Genomic DNA, 23,288 nt, shown 5'->3' with positions numbered 1-23,288 from the left:
AAGCTGCCGCCAATCAGTCAAGTGCAGTGGGTGGAGATTGTTGGGGTTTTGGACAGCCAATGAGCATACTGCACATTGGCCATCCAAGTGGTGGCTAGCACTCTCCTGCATGCATAAAGGGGCCTTCAGACTTAACCAAGGGATGTCCTTAGGACACCTATGTCAACCCACACATCTCTCTCTTTGATCCTGCAGGAGGAGAACATCAGGATCATGGATAAAAGCAAAAAACTGCGGATACTGGAAATCCAAAACAAAAACAAAAATACCTGGAAAAACTCAGCAGGTCTGGCAGCAGCTGCGGAGAGGAATACAGTTAATGTTTCGAGTCCGAATGAACCTTCAACAGAACTAAATAAAAATAGAGGAGAGGTGAAATATAAGCTGGTTTAAGGGGGTTATTATATTTCACCTCTCTTCTATTTCTACTTAGTTCTGTTGAAGAGTCATTCGGACTCGAAAAGTTAACTGTGTTCCTCTCAGCAGATGCTGCCAGACCTGCTCAGTTTTTCCAGGTACTTTTTGATCAGGATCATGGAGCCTGGTGATTTAATAGTATCCCTCATGGCTTACAGGGAGGACAGAAGAAGAAGAGAGTGGTGCAGGCACCTGGCTTAGCAAAGGGAAAAGCAGATGAAGATCCACAGAGAGCAGTTGCTCATAGGTGCCTCACTAGACCCAGATTCCATAGGTGGTGCTTGTCATTCCTGCAGATAACTGAGAACCAATGTCACTGAAGACTAAGTATGTATAGGAAACTGGTTGGTCACATATGTCACTCTGCTGCAGGATTTGGCTCCACAGGGACATGGAGGGCATGCACTGCCAGTGGCCTTGAAAGTGACCATGACGTTCAATTTTTATGCCAGTGGCTCCTTCCAGGGCTGCACAGGTGACTTGTGTGGGATCTTGCAAGCCTCCACACACAAATGCACCCAGAAGGTCATAGACGCCATCTTTGCAAAGCAAAGAACTTTGTCCATTTTGTCCAGGATTAGGCAAACTTGGAAGCAAGAGCTTTGGGATTTGCGCAGATCTCAGGTTTTCCACAGGTGCAGGGTGCCATCGACTGTACTCACATGGCGCTTAGATCTCCATGGCAACAAACAGTCAACTATGTCAACTGCAAAGATTTCCAGTCACTGAATGTTCAGCTGCTGTATGACAACCACAAATGCATCTTACAGGTCTCCGCACAATTCCCAGAAGGCTTCCACAACTCCTGCATCCTTAGCAGGTCTCAGATCCAAGCATCTTCCAGGGTCAAGAGAGGCTGCAAGGTTGGATCCTCAGGGACAGAGGATGTGGCTGATGATGCCTGAGCAGCCTCAGACTGCAGCAGAGCAACATTATAACGAGGCTCATGCCACGACCTAGACTTCAGTAGATGTATGACCAAGTCCAGAGGATCTCATCTGACCTGGACTCCAGCAGTTCTCCGAGTGCTCGAAACCTGGAAGTCCCTGCTTCCACCTGCTGTGGATCAGATAGTGCGATGTGCTCACCAGATTGTGACCTCAAGGCTACTCTAGAATGAGGTCCCACCAAGCTGTGTGTCTCTGCCACTGGTGAAGGGTGTGGGTGAGCACTGTGATGGGCTTCAATTAGGTGTCACCAGATTCTTCTTCCGAAGTGCCTTTGGAGCTTGAGTCGAGGACCTGGCTCATGGAGCTTGACTGCTTCCCAGATGTGTCTGCAAAAGCAAGGAGAGATAATTAGTGCATGGCAGGGGACTGCAGACAGGGGAACTCACAGCATGGTTGGCTGATGGATGTTGCACTGCTGGATCTTCACTTGGTTGAGCATCGCCGACCTTGTCATCAGCACAGGAACACTCCAGATCGTCATAGGCCAGCTGGATGACACTATTCTCAAAGTCTGTGAGGACCTTGATGTCAGGCATTCCTCCACCAGTCTGCAACCTCTCCATTTTGTTGTGTGCCAGCTTGGCCTGCATGAATAAAAATGGAGAGAATGTGAGCAGGATGCCTGCCAGGCCAGATGAGAAGGATGTCCGGCATGTGTGGGTGGTGAGTGGTGCCATGGATGGGATGAGCACCATGAATGGTGTGTCTGGGAGAGTGAATGGTAATGTCCCTTGAACTGGCAGAGAGTGAGATCCCTGTAGATGTGTGATGGGTTTGAGAATGTGTGAGTTGCAAGTGATGAGAAGAGTGATGGAAGGAACGGAAAAGGTCATTCACCCTCTTTCAGCACCGGGTGGCTGTCCTCTATCGTAGGGCATTGGTGCTGACTGCCGCTGCCTCCACCTTCCATGCTGGATTGGTGACCTTGCTTGCTGGTCTTCACCCAGAGGTGGGGTAGAGGGCAGTGGTAGAGTCACAGTGGGCCTCTACTACATCCAGTAGATGCCCAAGGCAGCTGTCACTAAATTTGGGGCAGCATGCTTCCTCCTTTTGGCAGCTTTGACTTTCCAGCAGCTTCTGATCCCTTAGAGAGTGCTAGCTCTGCACAGGGGTGCTCTTTAAATATGACATCCAGATTACTGAAGGCCTGAGGTGAAGGCAGGGCGGTAAAATCAGAGGTCGCTCCGCCAGTGATCTGGCATGTTTCTTGGTAATGCATTATTAATGAGGCAGAACGTGCCAGGAATGGGATGATATGGTGCAAAAACCTACCATTGCAGCCGATGGTTAAAATGACTTTTTTCCCACCTGCCACCATACTTAGTGCACGTCTGGGCTGACCCTATTCTTAGTTTCCAATGTTTACCTTTAAGCCAACAATTCTCTGCTACCAACTTTATTCAGCGTTAACACTCCTCACCTCCACCCAGTGTCCCAGCTATCCCCCTATTTATGTGTTCAAATACCCATCGCCTGTTTCCCTTAACAATGTAACTGACATTAACAAACCTTAACAACGTAATTGATAAGACATTGACACTCCTGCCCTACTTTACCAACATTATCTGCATATATTTTTTATTCTTTCATGGGATGTGGGCATCGCTGGCTAGGCCAGCATTTATTGCCCATCCCTAATTGTCTTTGAAAAGATAGTAATGAGCCACCTTCTTGTTGCATATGGGCCATTTGGTGTTATGCCATTTGTTCCGAAGAGAGTTCCCAGTGACTGTAAAGGAATTGAGATAGTTCTAAGTCAGTATGGTGTGTGGCTAGGAAGAGAACATACAGATGGTGGTATTGCCAAGCATCCATTACCTTTGTCCTTCTAGATGCTAAGGGTTGCATGTTTGGAAGGTGTTGTCAAACCGAGTTCTTGGTGAGTTGTTATAGTGCATCTTGTAGATGGTATACACTGCTGCCACTGTGCATGAGTGCTGGAGGGAATTAATGTTTAAGGTGGTAGAGTGGGGAATATTCCAGGTATTGAGATCACAGATTGTGGTTGAATACATTGAAAACTGAAGTTCCCCACCCAGAGTACATTCTGTGACCTTGTCACCCTCAGTGCTTGCTCCCAGTGGTGTTTCAACAAGAGGAGCTCTGATTCATCAGCTGAGGGGTGGGGGGATGGCAGGGGGATAGTGGTAGGTGGTAATCAGCAGGAGGTTTTCTTGCCCATGCTTGACCTGATGTCATATGAGATTTCATAGGTTCCAGAGTCAATGTTGAGGACAGTCAGGGTAACTCCCTCTTGACTATATACGGCTGTGCCGACACCTTTAGTGGCTCTGTCCTGCCGGTGGGCCAGGACATACCTAGGCACGGTGATGGTAGTGCCTGGCACATTATCTGTAAGATATGATCCTGTGTGTATGACTAAGTCAGGTTGTTGCTTGACGAGCCTGCAGGACAGCTTTCCCAATTATCTTTATATCCTTATATTATTTTCCTTTTCTCATGTGCTTATCTTACTTTCCCTTAAATGTATTAACTTTTCATTAAATCTTTCACAGAATATGGGCATCACTGGCAAGGCTATCATTTGTTGCCCATTGCTAGTTGCCCTTGTGAAGGTGGTGGTGGTGAGCCATCTTCTTGAAACGCTAGTCCATGTGGTGTAGGTACACCCACAGTGCTGCTGGAAAAGGAGTTCCAGGATTTTGACCCAGGTGTTGGTATTCCCATGTGTCTGCCACCCTTGTCCTTCTAGGTTGTAGAGGTTATGGTTTTGAAATGTCTTGTCAAAAGAGCCTTTGTGAGTTCCTGCAGTGCATCTTGTAGATGGTACACAATTCTGCAACTGTGCATTGGTGGTGGAGGGAGTGAATGTTAAAGGTAGTGAATGGGGTGCCAACTAAGCATGCTGCTTTGTTCTGGATGGTGTCAACCTTCATGAGTGTTGTTGGAGCCACACTTATCCAGGGAAGTGGAGACTATTCCATTATACCACTGATTTGTGTCTTGTAAATGCTTGACAGGCTTTGGGGAGTCAGGAGTTGAGTTACTCACCTCAGAGTTCCCAGTCTCCATCTGTTCTTAAGACCATAAGACATAGGAGCAGAAGTAGGCCTTTTGGACAATCGAGTCTGATCCACCATTCAATGAGATCATGGCTGATCTGATAATCCTCAACACATCCTCAATTCCATCTGTCAAATTTTTGCCCACTCACTTAACCTGTCAATATCCCTCTGTAGACTCTCTCTGTCATCCTCACCACTTGCCTTTTCACCTATTTTTGTATCATCCACAAATCTGGTGATAGTACATTCACTTTCTTCATCTAAGTCATTAATATATATATTGTAAAAAGCTGAGGCCCCAGCACTGATCCTTGTGGCACTCCACTAGTTACAGGTTGGTATCCTGAAAATGCTCCCCTTATCCTAACTCTTTGTCTTCTATTAGTTAGCCAATCCTCTATACATGCTAATATACTACCCCCAACACCATGGACTCTTCTCCCATTAAGCAGCCTTACATGCGGTACCTTATCGAATGCCTTTTGGAAATCCAAATATATTACATCTACTGGTTCCCCTTTATCTATCCTGTTTGTTACCTCCTCAAAGAATTCTACTAAATTTGGCAGGCATGATTTCCCCTTCACAAAGCCATGCTGACTCTGCTTGATTAGATTATGTAATTCTAAATGTTCTGCTATAACATCCTTTATAATAGGCTCTAACATTTTCCCAATGACAGATGTTAAGCTAACTGGCCTATAGTTACCCGTTTTGTTGTCTCCCTCCCTTTTTGAATAAGCAGTTTTCCAATCCTCCAGGACTTTTTCAGAATCTAAGGATTCTTGGAAGATCGCTACCAGTGCATCCACTATCTCTGTAGCTACTTCGTCTAATATCCTAGTATGCAACCCATCAGGTCCAGGAAACCTATTGGCCTTTAGCCCCATTAGTTTCCCTAATATTTCTCCTCTAGTAGTAGTTATTGTATTTATTTCTTCCCTTTCTTTTGCCCCTTGATTATTTAGTATTGGAATGTTATTAATGTCTTCTACCATGAAGACTGATGCAAAGTATTTATTCAAATCCTCTGCCATTTCCTGGTTTCCCATTATTATTTCCCCAGCCTCATTCTGTAAGGGGCCTGTGTTCGCTTTGGTCTCTCCCTTCCTGTTATACATCTAAAGAAGTTCTTACTGTCCATTTTTATATTACCTGCTAGTTTACCCTCAAAGTTTATTTTCTCCCTCTTTATTATTTTTTGGTCATCTTCTGTTGGTTTTTAAAACTTTCCCAATCCTCTGCCTCACCCCTAATTTTTGCCACATTGTATGTCTTTTCTTTTAATTTGATACTATCCTTAACTTCCTTGGTTAACCATGGTTGGTTTATCCCTTCCTTTAACCCTTCTTCCTCACTGGGATATATTTTTGTTGTGAGTCATGAACTATTTTCTTAAATGCCATTGTTAAAAAACAATCGTTTTTCTGCTAAAATCCTATCCCAGTCCACTCCAGCCAACTCTGCCCTCATTCCTTTGTAATGACTGTTATTTAAGTGTAGCATAGTTGTTTCCAACCCAAGTTTCTCACTGTCAAACTGAATTCTGAATTCTACCATATTATGGTCACTGTTTCCTATGGTATCTTTTAATCTGAGATAATTTACAGAAGCTGCCTCAGTACCCATTACCAGATCCAAAATAGCCTGATCCCTGGTTGGATCCGCAATTGTATTGTTCTAGGAAACTGTCCCGAATACACTTTATGAATTCTTGCTCATGCCTACTTCCACCAATTTGATTTTCCCAGTCCACATTGAAGATTAAAGTCACCCATGATGTACTGTCTTTTTTATATGCCCTCATTATCTCCTGATTTGTTCTCTGTCCTACAGGATAGCTACTATTTGGGGCCTATCGACTACTGCCACCGGTGTTTTCTTCCTCTTGTTATTTCTTACCTCCACCCATATGGATTCTACATCTTCTAATCCAAGATCCTTTCTTGCTATCGTACTTATTCCATCTCGCACTAACAAAGCACCCCACCACCCTTTCCTTCCTGCCTGTTCTTTCGAAAAGTCACATACCCTCGAAACTTAGTTCCCAGCTTTGATCTCTTTGTACTCACATCTCTGTAATGGCTATAAGAACATACCCATTAACCTCTATTTGTGCTGTTAATTCATTTATTTTGTTCCGAATACTACCTGCATTTAAGTAAAGAGACATTATTTTTGCCTTTTTTCCACTTTTTTCCCCTTTGACCTTATTTGCTACTTTTTTATATATATTTGTACGCTTTGTACCTTCCTGTCACACTCTGGGGGCTGAATTTTGCCGTCGGCGAGCAGGGGACGGGGCCTGCTCGCCGACGCGCAAAATGACGCAGGATGATGTCGGGGGGAACCCCCAACGTCATCCCACCCCATTTCAATTTTCAGGAAAATTTTCAGCAAAATCAGCTGCAGGCCCGCCGACCTGTCAATGGCCAATTGAGGCCATTGACAGGATAATTAACACAATTAAAGCACCTGCCTGTCCAACTTTAAGGTTGACAAGCAGGCCAGGAGCCCCGGCAGGCTTCTGAAAAAACATGAAACCTCATCCATTGGCAGAATGAGGTTTCATGTAGGGTTTAAAAAACGTTAATAAAGTTTTAGTGAAATTTATTAAAATGTCCCATCTCATGTAACATTGTCACATGAGGGGGACACGTTAAGAGTTTTTTTATTTTTCTATTTTTAATGTTTGAACAACTTTCAGCGATCTCCCTGAGGCAGTACTTAGTCTCAGGGAGATGTGTGCTCTTTTGCTCGCATGCGCAAAAGAGCACACTCTCATTTTGGGGAATACCCCACCCTCCCACCCGCCTGCACAGGAAGCGCATAGCGCTTCCCACCAGGCGTCACGCTGGGTGGGCCTTAATTGGCCCGCCCACTTAAAATGGGGGCGGGGCCTGCTTCTCTGGTGGGGATCGGCTCCCTGCCCACCAGAGATTGGGTCGGGCCCGCCCGCCCGGTATGCAGAAAATTCTGCCCTGGGTATCATTACCTAAATAGCTTCCCTGCAAGGCTGCCATATCCTTTTGCTTTGTAAGCCTTTCCAGAAACTTCCCCTCTTCTATTTCGTTTAAAGGCCTCTCTACAGCCCTAGTTATTCAGTTTGCCAGGGCACTGGTCCCAGCACGGTTCAAGTGAAGTCTGTCCCATCAGAACAGCTCCCTTCTACCCCAGTACAGCTGCCAGTGCCCCATGAACTGAAACCCATTCCTCCCACACCAATCTTTGAGCCACACATTTAACTCCTTGATTTTATTTACCCTATGCTAGTTTGCCCATGGCTCAGGTGGTAATCCCAAGATTATTACCTTTGAGGTCCTGCTTTTTAATTTAGCTCCTAACTGTTCAAATTCTTTCAGCAGAACCTCCTTCCTAGTCCTATCAATGTTGTTGGTACCAACGTAGATGGTGACAACAGGATCTCTCCCCTCCCACTCCAAGTTCCTCTCTAGCCCTGAGATGTCCTTAACCTGGCACCGAGCAGGCAACACAGCCTTCGACACTCACGGTCATGGCTGCAAAGAACAGTATCTATCCCCCTAATTATACTGTCCCCTACCACTACTACATTCCTATTTCCTCCCACCACTTAAATGGCTCCCTCTACCACGGTGCTGTGGTCAGTTCGCTCATGCTCCCTGCAGTCCCCACTCTCATCCACACAGTTTGCAAGTAACTGTTGGACAGTTGCAGGGGCCGAGGCTCCTCAAATGCTACCCCCTGGGCCCCCATAATGCTTCACCTGCAGTCACACCCTCCTGTCCCTGATCACAGACTAAATTTGAATTGCCTAATCTGAGGGGTATGACCGCCTCCTAAAGCAAAGTGTCCAGGTAACTTTCCCCCTTTCTGATGTGGCGCAATATCTGCAGCCCAGACTCCAGCTCCTCAACTCAGATCTGAAGTTCCTCGAGCTGCAAACACCTGGTACAGATGTATTCACTCTGGATCACCTTGGTGTCCAGCAACCCCCACATGTTGCAACAACAACACATCACCTGTCCTGCATCGCTATCATATTTTATTCAAATGATTAATTAATTACTTTAGTATCTCCACTCTTTACAGTTTATTATAATTATTTTTTATACACACCAGAATCGATCTTATACTTAACAAGCTGTCTATAAGAAAAAGAGAAAATAAGACTAGAGACCTAAACACAAACTAAAAACCTTAGTTTTACTTTAAAGACTAAAAATGCTCATAAATCCTACTCACCAATCACCAAGAGCTACTTTCCACGCTCTTTTCCCTCTCGCGCTCTTTAATGGTCTCTCATTCTTCTCGCACTCTCTCACTGTTAAAGGTCACATTCCTCTTGCACTCTCTTACTCTTAAAAGTCACACTCCTCTCACTGTTAAAGGCCACACACTTCTCACTCTCTCATTGTTAAAGGCCACTCTCCCCTCACACTCTCTCACTTTAAAAGCCACACTCCTCTCACTCTCGCACTATTAATGGCCCCACTGCTCCTCTCACTCTCTCACTGTTAAAGGCCCCATTGCTTCTCTCACACTCTCTCTCTGTAAATGGCCCTGCTGCTTTTCTCACACTTTCTCGCTGTAAATGGCCTCACTGCTTCTCTCACACTCTCTCGTTATAAATGACCATGATGTTCCTCTCACATTCTCTCACTGTAAATGGCCCCACTGTTTGCCACAGTCATTTCTGGTTGGTCCAGTTCAATTTCTGGTCAATGATAATCCCCAGGATGTTGAATGTCGAAGGCAGGTGGTTGGATTCTCTCTTGCTAGAGATGGCACTTGTGTAGTGTGAATGTTACTTGTCATGTATCAGCCCATGCCTGAATATTGTCCTGCAGATGGACACAGACTCCTTCAGTATCTCAGGAGTCGTGAATGATACTGAACATTGTGCAACAATCAGCGCAATCATCAGTGAACATCCTCACTTCTGACCTTATGATAATGGGAAGGTCATTGATGAAGCAGCTGAAGATGGTTAGGCCTAAGACACTACCCTGAGGAATTCCTACAGTGAAGGCCTGAGACTGAGATGACTGACCTCCAACAATCACAGCCATCTTCCTTTGTGCTAGGTATGACTCCAACCAGTGCAGTAAATCTTCATTGCTCGATGTGGTAGCAAGTTCCATATTCCAACCAATCTCCGAATTATTTTTTGGATTTATTAATGGCTATCTTATATTTATGACCACTGGTTATGAAAACCTTATAAGTGTAAACATTTTCTCTACATCTATCCTGCTGAAATCCAGCATAATTTTAAAGACCTCTGTTAGATCACCCTCAGCGTTCTCTTTTCTAGAGAAAAGAACCCCAGTCTGTTCAAACTTTCTTGATAGTTGTGCTCTCTCAGTTCTGGTATTACCCTTGTAAATCTTTCATTTTTCAGCTTTACCGGTGCTTCTAGGAGACCAGAATCTGGCGCAGTACTCTACATATGGCCCAACCAAGGTTCAATAACTTCTCTGATGAAGTGAATGCGCTGGTACATGAGTTGGGCATGGGGACAGTTGCCCTGTATGGAGTCTGTGGGTGGGGTTTGCTGAACCTGCCAGCAGTGGTCGTCGTCACGGGCAAGATGGGAAAATTTTAGCCACTCTCCAAATTTTCCTGTCCTGCCCATGACAATGCCCACTGTTGGTGGGACCAGAAAATCCCGACTACATGTCTAGCAGGAAGTAATGGTCAGGTTCATTGCAGCTTAAGGACTTAAGTTCGGGGAGAGAGGGTGGTGGCGGAGGTTGGGGGTGTATGAAAAGTGACATAAGAGAAGGTGGCACACAAGTTAAGTAATCTGGCAGATATATCCTACACTGATGGACCAAGATTTTATGCCACAAAGCAATGTCAATCAACATGTTCCATATTTACTGTTCACCCATGTCAAACATTTTCACAACACTGCCATCTGTCATTACACAAATACACACATAGCTCAGCAAGGGCACACATTCAAGATTCAATATACAATTGAAGTCTTGCCACAATCACCTACCATGTATTTTGCATATCAAAGCATTGAAACACAAAAACCTGCTAACTTATCGACAGCCAAAATGGGCTTCAGTTGCACATGGAAGCCATCAGTGATCCTCCGTATTTTAGGAAATACATCAGTGCAGTAATATTGGGCACTTCTGTCATGCTAATCAGTGGGAAAGGAGGTGAATAGGGACTGATCTGCTTTTTGGTGCACAGGATTGCTTCATCTTCACATGCATTGCATCTAACTTATTTAAACTCTAATTCTTTTCCAGTAAATGTGAAAACATATTTATTAATTTTGTTCTCCTTTTAATTTTTTAGCTCTCTATTTTAGATTGTTTTCATATTTTATCTCCTTTTAATTTTTTAGCTCTCTATTTTAGATTGTTTTCATATTTTATTGTATTTAGGGTGATCAAATTTTCAAGAGTGAAACAACACAACACAGAGAGATTTCCCCTTGCAGCACCTTAGATGCAGCAACTTTATTTTTATCATTGTACTACCAGAAACAAGTGAAGTGGCCTAAATCAGTACCTTTTCCTCCTTTCAAAGTTGATTTCCTGCCTAGTCCTGAGAAAACCACACTCTGCAGATGTAAGTGACTTGGACAAGTGCTTCCCACCTTCCTGGTGCCCATTTTCTGCCCGCCTCACCCAGAAGTGCTTTCCCCATGTTATCTGGAAATGTAACGTCACACTGTGGGGCCAAGTGGACAAAAACTGTGCTGACTGTGAAGCAAAATGGCAGATCTAGGATGCATGCACAAACCTAAATTCAGTTCAAACTCATTCCACTCCTGCAGAATAAGTGGGAAAGCTGAAAACTGGGACACTTGAATCATTTTGAGGAAATGCTGGGGACACTGGGATGTTTAATGAAAAACTGGACTGTCCCAGCAAAACCGAGACATCTGGTCACCTGAATTCCATTACTTGTCAAGAACATTAAAAGACAGGCAATCAAATAAGAAGCCCAGTTTAATTTGCACTCCAAATTTCCATCTCTCTCAGGGTATGGATTTCTTCTCTGCTTAGTGTCTCTAGCCAGGTTTAGGAAAGGATTAGGTGGGAAATTTGTCTGACTCCTACAAGCTAACTATCTATATTTTAAAGTTGGCAAGTTGCAGCATGCACAAACAGTATCACATTTTAAAATCAATGTTATTACCAGTAAGAACAAAAATAAGTCACATCATTATTCAGTAATTAGAATAAAAACTACCAAGACACTTATGTATCACAAAATATTTTATCTTAGAAGGAAGTCAGCCTATGAAAATTAGGATGACAAATACAAAAATAAACAAAGGAGGGAGGCCATTCAACCTCTCCAGTTCATTTTCCTTAAGAAGGTAATTTCAGAACAACAGTACAAAGAAACTATTGTTTTATGTAACCTAAGGTACACTGTGGGATATAGATTTAAAATGAGAACTGGGTGGTTTAGCTCAGTGGCTTTGTATATATACATTCTGCTCTATAGGGGAGGGGAGGCGATGGTGTAGTGGTATTGTCACTGGACTAGTAATCCAGAGACCTAGGGAATGTTCTGGGGAATCCCGCCACGGCAGATGGTGTAATTTGAATTTAATTCAAAAAATTCTGGAATTAAAAGCCTAATAATGACCATGAAACCATTGTTGTAAAAACACATCTTATTCACTAATGTCCTTTAGGGAAGGAAATCTGCTGTCCTTACCTGGTCTGGCCTACATGTGACTCCAGACCCACAGCAATGTGGTTGACTCTTAAAATGCTCTCTGAACAAAGGCAATTCGGGATGGGCACTAAATGCTGGCCAAGCTAGCGATACCCACATCCCATGAATGAATAAAAAAAAAGTTAATCTGGCAGCTGGGGCTGACTATTGTTCTGGAGTGTTGGTTATAGTTCAGTAGGTCTGAAGAAGTCTTCATAGTCATTCATAGGCTAACTGTAAATCTTTATGGACTCTTAGAACTATTTACAAATATACAGTAAAGGGAACAAGTTAGGATCTGTTTCCATGCTGCTGGTACACACAGCTCTGTCCAACGCTTGAGAGGCCCTTGGTGTGGGTCATGTGCTCTCTTACATCACTGTGTGGGCCAGTACTGTACTCAGACCCTCATTAACCCTATGTGTGCCAGACCCTTTTACTGCAACTATAGCTCTCTAGTGGAAACTAAACCCTTAAATAAGAAAATCTAGATGGATTATGAGTGACGAATAACTATGGAAAAAATGTACTGGTCCAGGATTGTTTAAATAACAGCGTGGCTCAATTGTTAGAACTCATGCATCTGAATCAGAAGGTTGTGGTTCAAATGCTCTACTGGATTAAGCATGTAATCCAGGCCAGCACCTCACTGCAGATTTTTGAATTCATTCAAGGTTGAGGCCAGCATTTATTGCCCATCCCTAGTTGCCTTTGAGAAGGTGATGGTGAGCTGCCTTCTTGAACCACTACAGTACTCGTGGTGTAGGGTACATCTACAGTGCTGTTAGGGAGGGAGTTCTGGGATTTTGGACCAGCGACAGTGAAAGAACAGCAATATAGTTCCAAGTCAGAATGGCAAGTGGCTTGAGGGTTGCTTCCAGGTGGTGGTGTTCCCATGTGTCTGCTGCCCTTGTCCTTCTAGATGGTAGTGGATTTGGGTTTGGAACGTGCTTTGTGAGGAGCCTTGGTGAGTTCCTGCAGTGAATCTTGTAGAAGGTACACACTGCTGCTACTGTGCATCGGCGGTGGAGGGAATGAATATTTGTAGATGGGGTGACAATCAAGCAGCTTGCTTTGTCCTGGATGGTGTCAAGCTTCTGGAATGTTGGTGGAGCTGCACTCACCCAGGCAAGTGAAGAGTAATCCATCACACTGACTTCTGCCTTGTAGATGGTAGCTTTGGGGAGTCAGAGGCAAATTACTCACTACAGAATTCCTAGCTTCTTACCTTGTAGCCATAGTATTTATAAGACTGGTCCAGTTCAGTTTCTGGTTATTGGTAACCCCCAGGATGTTAATAGTGGGGTTCAGCGATGGTAATGCCATTGAATTTTTTAAAAATTCATTCAGGGGATGTGGGGCTTCGCTGGCTGGGCCAGCATTTATTGCCTATCCCCAGTTGCCCTTCAGAAGAAGCTGCCTTCTTGAACTACTGCAGTCCATGCAGTATAGGTACACCTGTGGTGCTGGTAAGGAGGGAGTTCCAGGATTTTGAACCAGCGACAGCAAAAGAACACTGATATATTTCCAAGTCAGGATGGTCAATGACTTGGAGGGGAACTCCTAAGTGGTGGTGTTCCCATCTACCTGCTGCCCTTGTCCTTTTAGATGGCAGTAGTCGTGAGTTTGGAAGGTGACGTCGAAGGAGTCTTGTGAATTTCTGCAGTGCAGCTTGTAGATGGTATACACTGCTGCTACTGTGCATCAGTGCTGGAAGGAATGAATGTTTACAGATGTGGTGCCAATAAAATGGGCTGTTTTGTCCTGGATGGTGCCAAGCTTCTTGAGTTTTGTGGGAGCTGCACTCATCTAGGCAAGTGGGGAGTATTCCATCACAATCCTGACTTGTGCCTTGCAGATTGTGGACAGGCTTTGGGGAGTCAGGAGGTGAGTTACTCGTCGCAGAATTCCTAGCCTCTCGCCTGCTCTTGTGGCCACAGTATTTATATGGCTGGTCCAGTTCAGTTTCTAGTCAATTGTCACCCCAGGATGTTGATAGTGGGAGATTCCGTGATGGTAATGCCACTGAACAACAAGGGGCGATGGTTGGATTCTCTCTTGTTGGAGATGGTCATTGCATGACACTTGTGTGGCGTGAATGTTACTTGTCACTTGTCAACCCATGCCTGGATATTTTCCAGGTATTGCTGCATTTGGACATAGACTGCTTCAGTCTCCTCAGGAGTCACAAATCATGCTGAACATTGTGCAATCATCAACACACATCTCCACTTCTGACTTTATGATGGAAAGAAGGTCATTGATGAAGGAGCTGAAGATGGTTGGACTGAGATGGATCATCTGCACAGCACTTCTGGCTGAAGATTATTGCAAACACTTCAGTCTTATCTCTTGTACAGATGTGCTGAGCTCCCCCATCATTGAGGAAGGAGATATTTGTGTATCCTCCACCCCCACTGAGTTGTTTAATTGTCCACCATCTTTCATGACTGGATGTGGCAGGACTGCAGAGCTTAGATCTGATCCATTCATTGTGGAATCACTTAGCTCTGCCTATCACTTGTTGCTTATTATGTTTGGCACAGAGGTAGTCCTATGTTGTAGCTTCACTAGGTTGACACCTCATTTTTAGGTATGCCTGTTGCTGCCCCTGGCATGCCCTCTAGTGCTCTTCATTGAATGAGACTTGATACCCTGGCTTGATGGTAATGATAGAATGGGGGATATGCCGGGCCATGAGGTTACGGATTGTGATTGCCTACAATTCTGCTGCGGCTGATGGCTCACAGTGCCTCATGGATGCCCAGTTTTGAGTTGCTAGATCTGTTTGAAGTCTATCCCATTGAGCATGATGGCAGTGACCCACAGGGTGATGGAGGGCATCCTCAACGTGAAGATGAGACTTCATCTCCAAGAGGACCGTGCAGTGGTTACTCCTACTGATACTGTCATGGACAGATGCATTTGCAACAGACAGGATGGTAAGAATAAGGTCAAGTATGTTTTCCCCCTTGTGGTTCCATCAGCACCTGCCACAAACCCACTCTAGCAGCTATGAATTTAGGACTCAGCCAGTTCGCTCCATAGTTGTGCTACCGAGCCACTCTTTGTGATGGACATTGAAGTCCTCCACCCAGAATACATTCTGTGCCCTTGCCTCCTTCAAATGGTGTTCAAAATGGAGGAATACTTATCCATCAGCTGAGGGGGCGAGCAGCATTTGGTAACCAGCAGGATGTTTCCTTGTTTGACCTGATGCCATGAGATTTCATAGGGTCCGGTGTCGATGTCGAGGAGTCCCAGCTGTATCCTAATTGCATACCACTGTGCCACCACATTTGCAGGGTCTGTCCGGCCATTGGGACAGGACATACCCGAGGGTAGTGACAGTTGCATCTGGAATATTATCTGTAAAGCAGTACTGAGGGAGAATTATAAAGCTGTAGGTACTGCCACCTGAATGAGCTATTAAAGATCTCACGTGACTTTTTGAAGGGCAGTGAGCTGTCCTGGCCAACATTCTACGCTTGGCACCATCAAAAGTATAGTCACTGTAGTCAAAGTATACTGACCTATAGTCACTGTAATCGATTGCCTACAAAGTGCTTTTGAATATAAAATGCCATTAGGGGATATTTTCTGCTTTGTTCTCAACACATGGTAGGAATATGTAGCAGGAAAGTTTGCTCTCCCAGTCTGCAATTTTCAGTTCATTAAAATTAATGGACAGAAAATCAGGGGGTTAAGGATGTGCTATGTGCTCCCAATGTGTGCTAAGAACGCCAAAGCATAAATACTCCATTTCTATAATCACAAGTCTTTATTTCTTTTATAACCATGTCATTTTATGATCTAATCTACAAGTGACATATTTGAGTACTCTGCATTCACAATTAGAAATGGAAGTGAACATTATACATATTTTTATATAGTAATTGATGGAGAGCAAGTGACAGTAATATGAAATAAGACATTCCAACTGGATTATTTCTAAAACCCACCAATTTATGTAATTAACAAATGGTTGAAAAAAACAGTAACTAAAACCTAATCCAATGACTAAACAAAAACCAAAATTATAATTCAATGAAATATAAAGTAATCGACTATTACAAAGTAATAGAAACTTTGATGAGCAAATGCCAACAATACTATAATGTGCATTTCATATAACACCTCCATAATTGGGTGGATAAGGGTGAAGTAATTTAATAGGTGCGAAATGATTTGCTAGAAAAGGAGCTTCTGAATTATTCACAGATCATATCACAAAACTGCACAAAGATTGTGTACAAACTGACCTCTGGCATCCTCATCCAAATCCTTTTATAACAGCACACCAACTTCAAAGTATGTGCCCCGAAGAGCATGAAGGAATTTATGCATAGCTAACTCCATGTTTTTTTTACATAAAGGAAGAAAAACATTCAAAACCATGTTGAGCCTAGAAGAGTGGTCACAAAAAAAATCAACTTATCATTTAAATTGGAAGTTGTCCCATTTAGATGGTAGTTATTCCTCTTTTTTTAAGAATGAATCAAATTGTTGTAATTACTTTTTAATGCCACTTGCAAACACCAGGCATGGCTCTTAATTTATTCACCAATCTTCTTTTGCATACACGGTGGGTCATTTTAATTTTGGGTAACTACAAACTGTCTACATCTGAATAATTGCTCAATATCAGCCAAAATATGCATTGTGTAAGGAAATTATCATAATGGTGATTATGCCATGGTAGTACTGGTGTGGTTGTGAGGTTCAGTTCAGAACGAAGAACTAAGTTTGATATGCTACATATAATACCCAAAATGAAGAGAATTAGGCCAGAACAACATAAAGGTTTTTGCAAAAAAAATTCACTAATCTTCATACAAATTAGATTATGCATACAGTGGGCCAATGAAACATAGAGGTAAAACAGTCAGTACTTGCTGACAATGACAAGGTTACCAGATACTGACATATTCATTTTCACAATAGTGGCAGTGTTTTAGAATATTATTGCATAGCACAATCAACAGCTGAGATGGGATGTGCATCTGTAATCCTACATTCTGTGAATTCCTAATACCTACCTTGTTATGTGGAGATGCTGAGCAAATATCTGATGCCTCCAAACTGCAAATACTGGTCTACCTTCACCTGGCCACCTGTATTCTCTTCTAGTGGTTACCCAAAGTAGCATTAGTAGAGGACTCAGTGCCGATTGCTCTCCATTTTATCACAGTTGGCCTAGGAGATGTATTCATTATATTGTACGAATTGCATTGAGCACAGAGATAATGCTTGAAGCCAAGAAATTACAGAAGCTTGAATATTCCAATTAAAAATCCACACAGAAGTGGACTGGGTCACTTTTGGGTTGGCATACTAGCCCTTCACCTTTAAAGTGAACACCTGGATTCACCTTCTCCATGGATCAGTATGTTTAGCCATATATACCAAAAAGATGCCAGATTCAGTCTGATCTCTGTTGGGGTGCTATAGTTAGCCTCAATCCACTTGGTTAGAAAGGTGAAAATTAAACAGGTTGCCTACTCCTGCACTCTATCTAGTGACCCCTGTTGAAAGTACACATGTATAACTGTCTGAAGAAGAGACAGTCTCAAGTCTGATGTCTCCTGCAGCCAAATAATTTGTTGGCGCTCACAGTCCAGGTTCATACATGAATAAGAGTTTCTTAAGTGTGGTGTTGCAGTGTTACCACATGAGAAGTCAATATCTTCAGCTGAGTAAAAGGCAAGATGTTATATTGCCTAAGAAAATTGGTGGGAGAGAAAAGATGGAAAGGGTTTGGGTTTGAATTCAATCAGGACACAAGGGAAGAAAATCTTTGTTTTCTGCAAAGGCTGAAAGCAAAATTAGCTTGTACTTTTTCAAACTAATTACTGGTGGGTTTAGACCCTTAACATAAATTGACAATCTCATTCCATGCAACATAAGAGGGGAGCTGTTATGGAATGTTGCAAAATGGATAGGGTTAAGGTACTTCATTGCAGATGTGTCAATGAGCTTTACTAGGCATCTAGATAGGAGGGTGTTTCATGCTGATAATCTTTTAAATGAAAACAGTTAAACCAAATCAACAAAATTGGGATAAATCAGGCACAGCCCCTAATTCAGGTCAGCTGTAAAACCAAGAACAAAGTTTAAAGGAAACTTACAAACTTTAAATCAAAATGTGATTAAAGGGGTCAACAAAACACCCCAGTCCCCGCGGTGCCCACCGAGCACGGAAGGCCTCGAGAGTGCCAGCAGACACCGCGTGCTCCTTCTCCAGGGACATCCGGCAGCGAACGTAGCCACGGAAGAGGGACAAACAATCGGGCGGGAGTGTTTCATGCTGATAGAGTGCCAAAATTAGCGAAGTATTCTGTTCCCACCTTTGAATGTTCCTGATTGCAGAGGCAATGAATGCACAGGTCTTGAGACAGAATTTAATGCCTGCTCCTGTGGCAAGTTTATTGGTAGGGGGCATTTAATCAGGCAGGAGTGTGGCAAATGGAAATCCTGCCCCTTCCCATCTCTGTCCCAATTAAGTCCATTGCGGAAAGTTTCATGGATGGTTTCCGTCTGCTGCCAATTGAAGCCTTTAAGTGGCAATTAATGCCCACTTAAGGGCCAATCCTACTACCACTGGAAGTCACTCAGCGGGAAAGGGGGGACTTGCCACACCTGAAGCCCAAAAAGCAAACCTGTTGGTGCTGCTTGTGGGCTTCTGGGAAGTCGGTGGGGGAGGTTGGGGGGGGGGCTTGTTCAAAGTCAATCAGTGCCTGATTAAGGGACCCAGCATCGGGAGGAGGGGTTGGGCGGCTGAGAGCCATCCCCCACCCTTGCACCTGACCCCCATGACAACCACACCAAGATCCCCCTCCCATCATCACTTACCTATGTCCTGGGTCTTTCAACAACCCTTGGCCTCAGGTGGGCACATTACCAGCAGCAGCCACTGTTTCCAAGTGGTGCTGCCAAGCAATGAAGAGCTGCCGGCCTCTGATTGGGTGTCAGCTCTCAGTAGGCAGGACTTCTGCACCAAGGGTCCTTAGTCCCTGCTGTTGCCCTGTTAAAAGCCTGATTAGCACTTAATGCAGCAGGACTTCCCTAAAAAAAGCAACGCAGGGCTCTTGCCAGTTCTCCAATTGACAGGTTAGACCTCCATTGCCTAGATTAAATTCCACCCTTGGTGTGAGTTAGGATAAAGGCAGCAGAGTTTTGGATGAGCTCATGTTTACAGAGGAGGGAGATTGGCCAGGAGATAATTTAAGCAGATGAGCCTGGAGGTTACAAAGGCATTTATTAGTGCCCTTCATTAAGCAAGACTATTTAGACTTTCACAAAATAGTGACACTGGTAACTTGCTATTTTTGGTTATTCAACAGTTTTGGTGTTCATTTATTCTATGGCTATTAAACTGTGCATTTGAAATACAGAGTATATTGCAAAGTCATGCTGTCTTGCAAAATTTAAACAATGAATGGAACCAAAGTATAAAATATGAATGATGCAATTGTGAGGATCCATGACTTGTCACTGGAATCCAAGTACTGTTTTATTAATATAATTGCTAACTCTGACCACGTAGTGCCACCAATCTCATGATCAGGTGATTGTGCATTTCTCGAGGCCATACAGCACTATATCAGCTGCACTGCCCAAGACACAATGCTGTTGCCATTATAAGCAACCCTATTCTTACAGCAGTAACAATTTCTGCTAACTCTAAAGCAATGTTTCATCAAGTTTAATTCGAAAGTTGAAACAAAGCTGCTCCCACAACTTCTAAAATAGGCTGCTGCCTTCCTTTCACTTAAACATGCCTGCCTTTCGTGCTAGTCCTAACCCAGTTACTGCAGTTCCTGATAACTGCCCATAATGCTAAGGCTGTCATTAACACAGCAGGGTTGCCACACTATTTCCAGATATATATTTCTGCTAAATGGTGCATCGAACTTCCAGTCTTATACATTATTTTTTATTAAAAGCAGAAATAAAAAGACAGTATTCCTTGGAACTATTGCAAAGTTTTCCATTCTCAAATGAGTTTACTGATAAATTAATTTACTGCCAACTCTTTTGCTTTCAATGTTCCAATTCAGCAATCTGTGCTTACAATTTCCACTTTTTCATCAGTATCTGACATTTTATTATTTTTAAAAATTCTATTTGCCTCCTGCTACATAGAATAATACATTTTTGTTTTTGCTGAAGTACAATATTTAATTCTGCAGAAATACAAGTCTCTGTAAAATCTCAAGAGAAAATGAGACTTAATGTAGGTTTATTTTTCTCTGTTTCAGATGCTATGATATTCTTGTCTGGAAATATATGAAGAATTTATTAAATTATAGATTTAATAAAGGGTACAGAGATTTCCTGAGCTGCATTGGACCAGTGTAAATTATTTTTCAAAATTAATTTTAACTAGGTTTTCTGTTGCATCTAGAAAGGTAAAAATTTGATTTTAAGCAAACCTCTGAAGAGCATTATCCCTTATAGGCGGCATTACCTGAATTAATTTAGTGAACTCAGTTCATTACGTTTGTGGGCGAGTCATACAGCCTTAATGACAAATGCACAGACAGAAAAGTAGATGGAATAGTGATGTGGTTGAAATAGAAGCTGAGGAAAGTCACATTACCTCTCATTAGTGAGAAATACCCACCCTGACGTGCCCAGACATTTGACACGAACTCTCGCCAAACCTTTGTAGTGTATCTGGCCTTCATCAGATTTTCAGTGACAGAACAAAAAACCTCTACGAGGGTGTAAGACTGCCATCTACAGACAGAAGCCGAACACCCCAGAGATGAGGGATGAATACTTGAGGAAAGGATCTGCCGAATTCCCTTTTCAAAACAGCACTTCGGCTCGCGCGCGATTAAATTCAGTCTAACAGCAACTATCCATAAGCAGGTTTGCTGATTCATTTTTTTTTTCTGCAGAGCTAATTAGAAAGTCAATTTGAAAAGGGGAAGTTATGGGTCGACTTTAATAGCCGAATGTAACGAAGATCAGTGATCTGCCACTCAGCGCTCTCCACCCTAAAGTAAAGCTGTAGTTTCCTATTATGTTCCATAATGGTGTGCTGCATAATCCCCCAATCAAACTGGAAGTACTGTTGAAAGCCTCCTTTGAAAATAACCCGGTCTTAAGACACATCTGCTTTATATATGACTTGTATTTCAGATTCCTCAGTTACTTAAAATGTTGCAATGCTTCATACTTATGCTACTTCAAGTGTAGCGCCACTGTAGATTTGAGCTGGAAGTCGAACCAGATTGATTGGTGGAAGAAAGATACTGTGAAGACTCGAGTCCAGGCGCTACATAGCGTGAATAATTCACAAAGCAACGTAAAAATCTGGGCGATACAGGAAAGGTGGATCATGATATATATTGGTTTAATTTAAATGTAGTATTAAGTTATTTAATATATAAACACAATACAAGTAGCATGCAAGTCTGAAACGTCTTACCTGAGATGATGGATGCTGCCCTGAATATGTCTGAAAGCCTATTGTTCAGTGGCTCATAGGGGGAACCCACCAGATCATGACCTGTAATTGTAAACCCTGAGAGAGGTACAATCACAGTTTGCTGAGTTACATTGTATATTTAAATCTTTAGAAATAGTTGTTTACATGATAAAAATGAGAAGCTTTGAAACTATCTGCCATACCATGCATGAAACTTTGGTGAATGCTCCAGTATATTCGGAGACATCTCTTCTCGTTCTTCATGCCCCTTTTACACCTGCAGTTGTACAACGGGCTCTGTTGGACGACCTCCATGGCGCTGATGCATTCGTTCTTGGCTTCAGGTCCGGTGACCATGCTAGCACTACCGGCCAGGCATTGCCGAAGGGTACGGTACTTGCTGCTGCAGGCCAAGTCACTGGTACACAGTTCATTGGCCTTTACGCAGTCAACGCGGTTAAAGGCAGAGACGGGATTCACACCTGCAGTCTGAACTACCGCATCTGGAGGGGGTGAATAAACGAGACAATAACAAGCCTATATTAGTTCCAAAGGTTTCATGATCTTCATAAATTACAATAGCGAACCAATAAGCACAATCAAACAATATTGCAGATAATTAACCACATCCAAGGCATTGGCAATAGTTATCAAATCTAGGACAATATTCCAAATCATGTAACACATCGGGAAATTGTCAACCTTTAAATAAATTCTATACTGGATAATGTGATGTGAAGCAAGATACTAAATTATCCTTTTGTGTACATCAGCAACGCTTCAATGTATTTTTCCCAACGCAATATCGAATTTGACGCTTAAATATTACATAATAAAACTGAGCGAGTGTGATTCACGTGGAACCAAATTAAATAGTTTAATCAACCGTCAGAGCTAAAACGTCTTTTATTGGGCTGATCATCTTAAAGCAGCCTGCTAACGTATCAAAAAGGCCTCAAGACGAAGCATACTTCCCTGTTAAGTTTCTGGCAGTAGGGTATTGTTGAAAGGTAGATCGAACGATTTGTGCATCTTACCTATTATGGGCAGAACGAAGTACAAGGCTGTAGAAATCATTGCGGCTCAGCTTCTTTCAGCACATCAAATATGAACAGCTTTGTTTCATTAAGTAGATTCAGCACTTTGGCACTCCAACGTGCTGTACGAACCAACGATGCAAATTATTCCAGTTCAGATCCATTTAGTTTTGGGCACTGACCCTTTTAACCGGCGAGCCAAGCTTTGCCCTCACTTTTATTCACAGCAGTTGAACGATTGGAGAGGTTTTCTGCGAGCGCGATCTGTAACCTTTTTTTAATTTCACGTACAATATATACAAATATGAAACCTTCGCCCTATAGTATCAGCTCATCCAGCGATACAGCCTGAAAGTGTTATCAGAAATCCAAGCGATCCATCAGTTCAGTACCTTGCTCAGCCCACTGCTAACCCTTGTCTTAATGTGTATGATGTATTCACCACGCTCACACCAACAGCAGCCTCCTTTAAACTAAACGTCTGCTGCTTCCCCCAACTCCGAACTAGCATTCAGCCACTTACAGTACTTTCTTACGCACAATTTATTTCCAAACCCCCTCCCCCGCTCCCTAGTCGCTTTATCTTCCTCGCTTTGAGACGAATACGTGACTTTTTAGTTACTGGATGATGTACAGAGTTAAATGATTGTTTCTAATTTCCGTTTGGCGAGGAGCTGTACACGCGGGTTATTGGAGAATTACAAAACGAATGTTCAGCTTCTGATCAGAAAGATACGGA

At 43.0% G+C, this 23,288-nt stretch overlaps 1 protein-coding gene across 2 annotated transcripts in view; it reads right to left on the bottom strand.

Moving 5' to 3' along the window:
* The window catches only part of gfra1b (gdnf family receptor alpha 1b), a 285,858-nt gene extending 262,809 nt beyond the window's left edge, over positions 1 to 23,049 (bottom strand). For both annotated transcript variants that reach the window (XM_041210296.1, XM_041210297.1), the window contains exons 1-3: positions 22,550 to 23,049; positions 21,716 to 22,015; positions 21,513 to 21,608 (exon numbers count right to left, since the gene is read on the bottom strand). In XM_041210296.1, the coding sequence (XP_041066230.1) occupies positions 21,513 to 21,608; positions 21,716 to 22,015; positions 22,550 to 22,589 (436 nt within the window). In that variant the 5' untranslated portion in view covers positions 22,590 to 23,049. The remainder of the gene's footprint in view (positions 1 to 21,512; positions 21,609 to 21,715; positions 22,016 to 22,549) is intronic.
* Between the last annotated feature and the right edge of the window lie 239 nt (positions 23,050 to 23,288).

The sequence above is a fragment of the Carcharodon carcharias genome, chromosome 17, assembly GCF_017639515.1.
Source record: "Carcharodon carcharias isolate sCarCar2 chromosome 17, sCarCar2.pri, whole genome shotgun sequence".
NCBI lineage: Eukaryota > Metazoa > Chordata > Chondrichthyes > Lamniformes > Lamnidae > Carcharodon > Carcharodon carcharias.
This window is presented reverse-complemented; position numbering and strand designations above follow the sequence as displayed.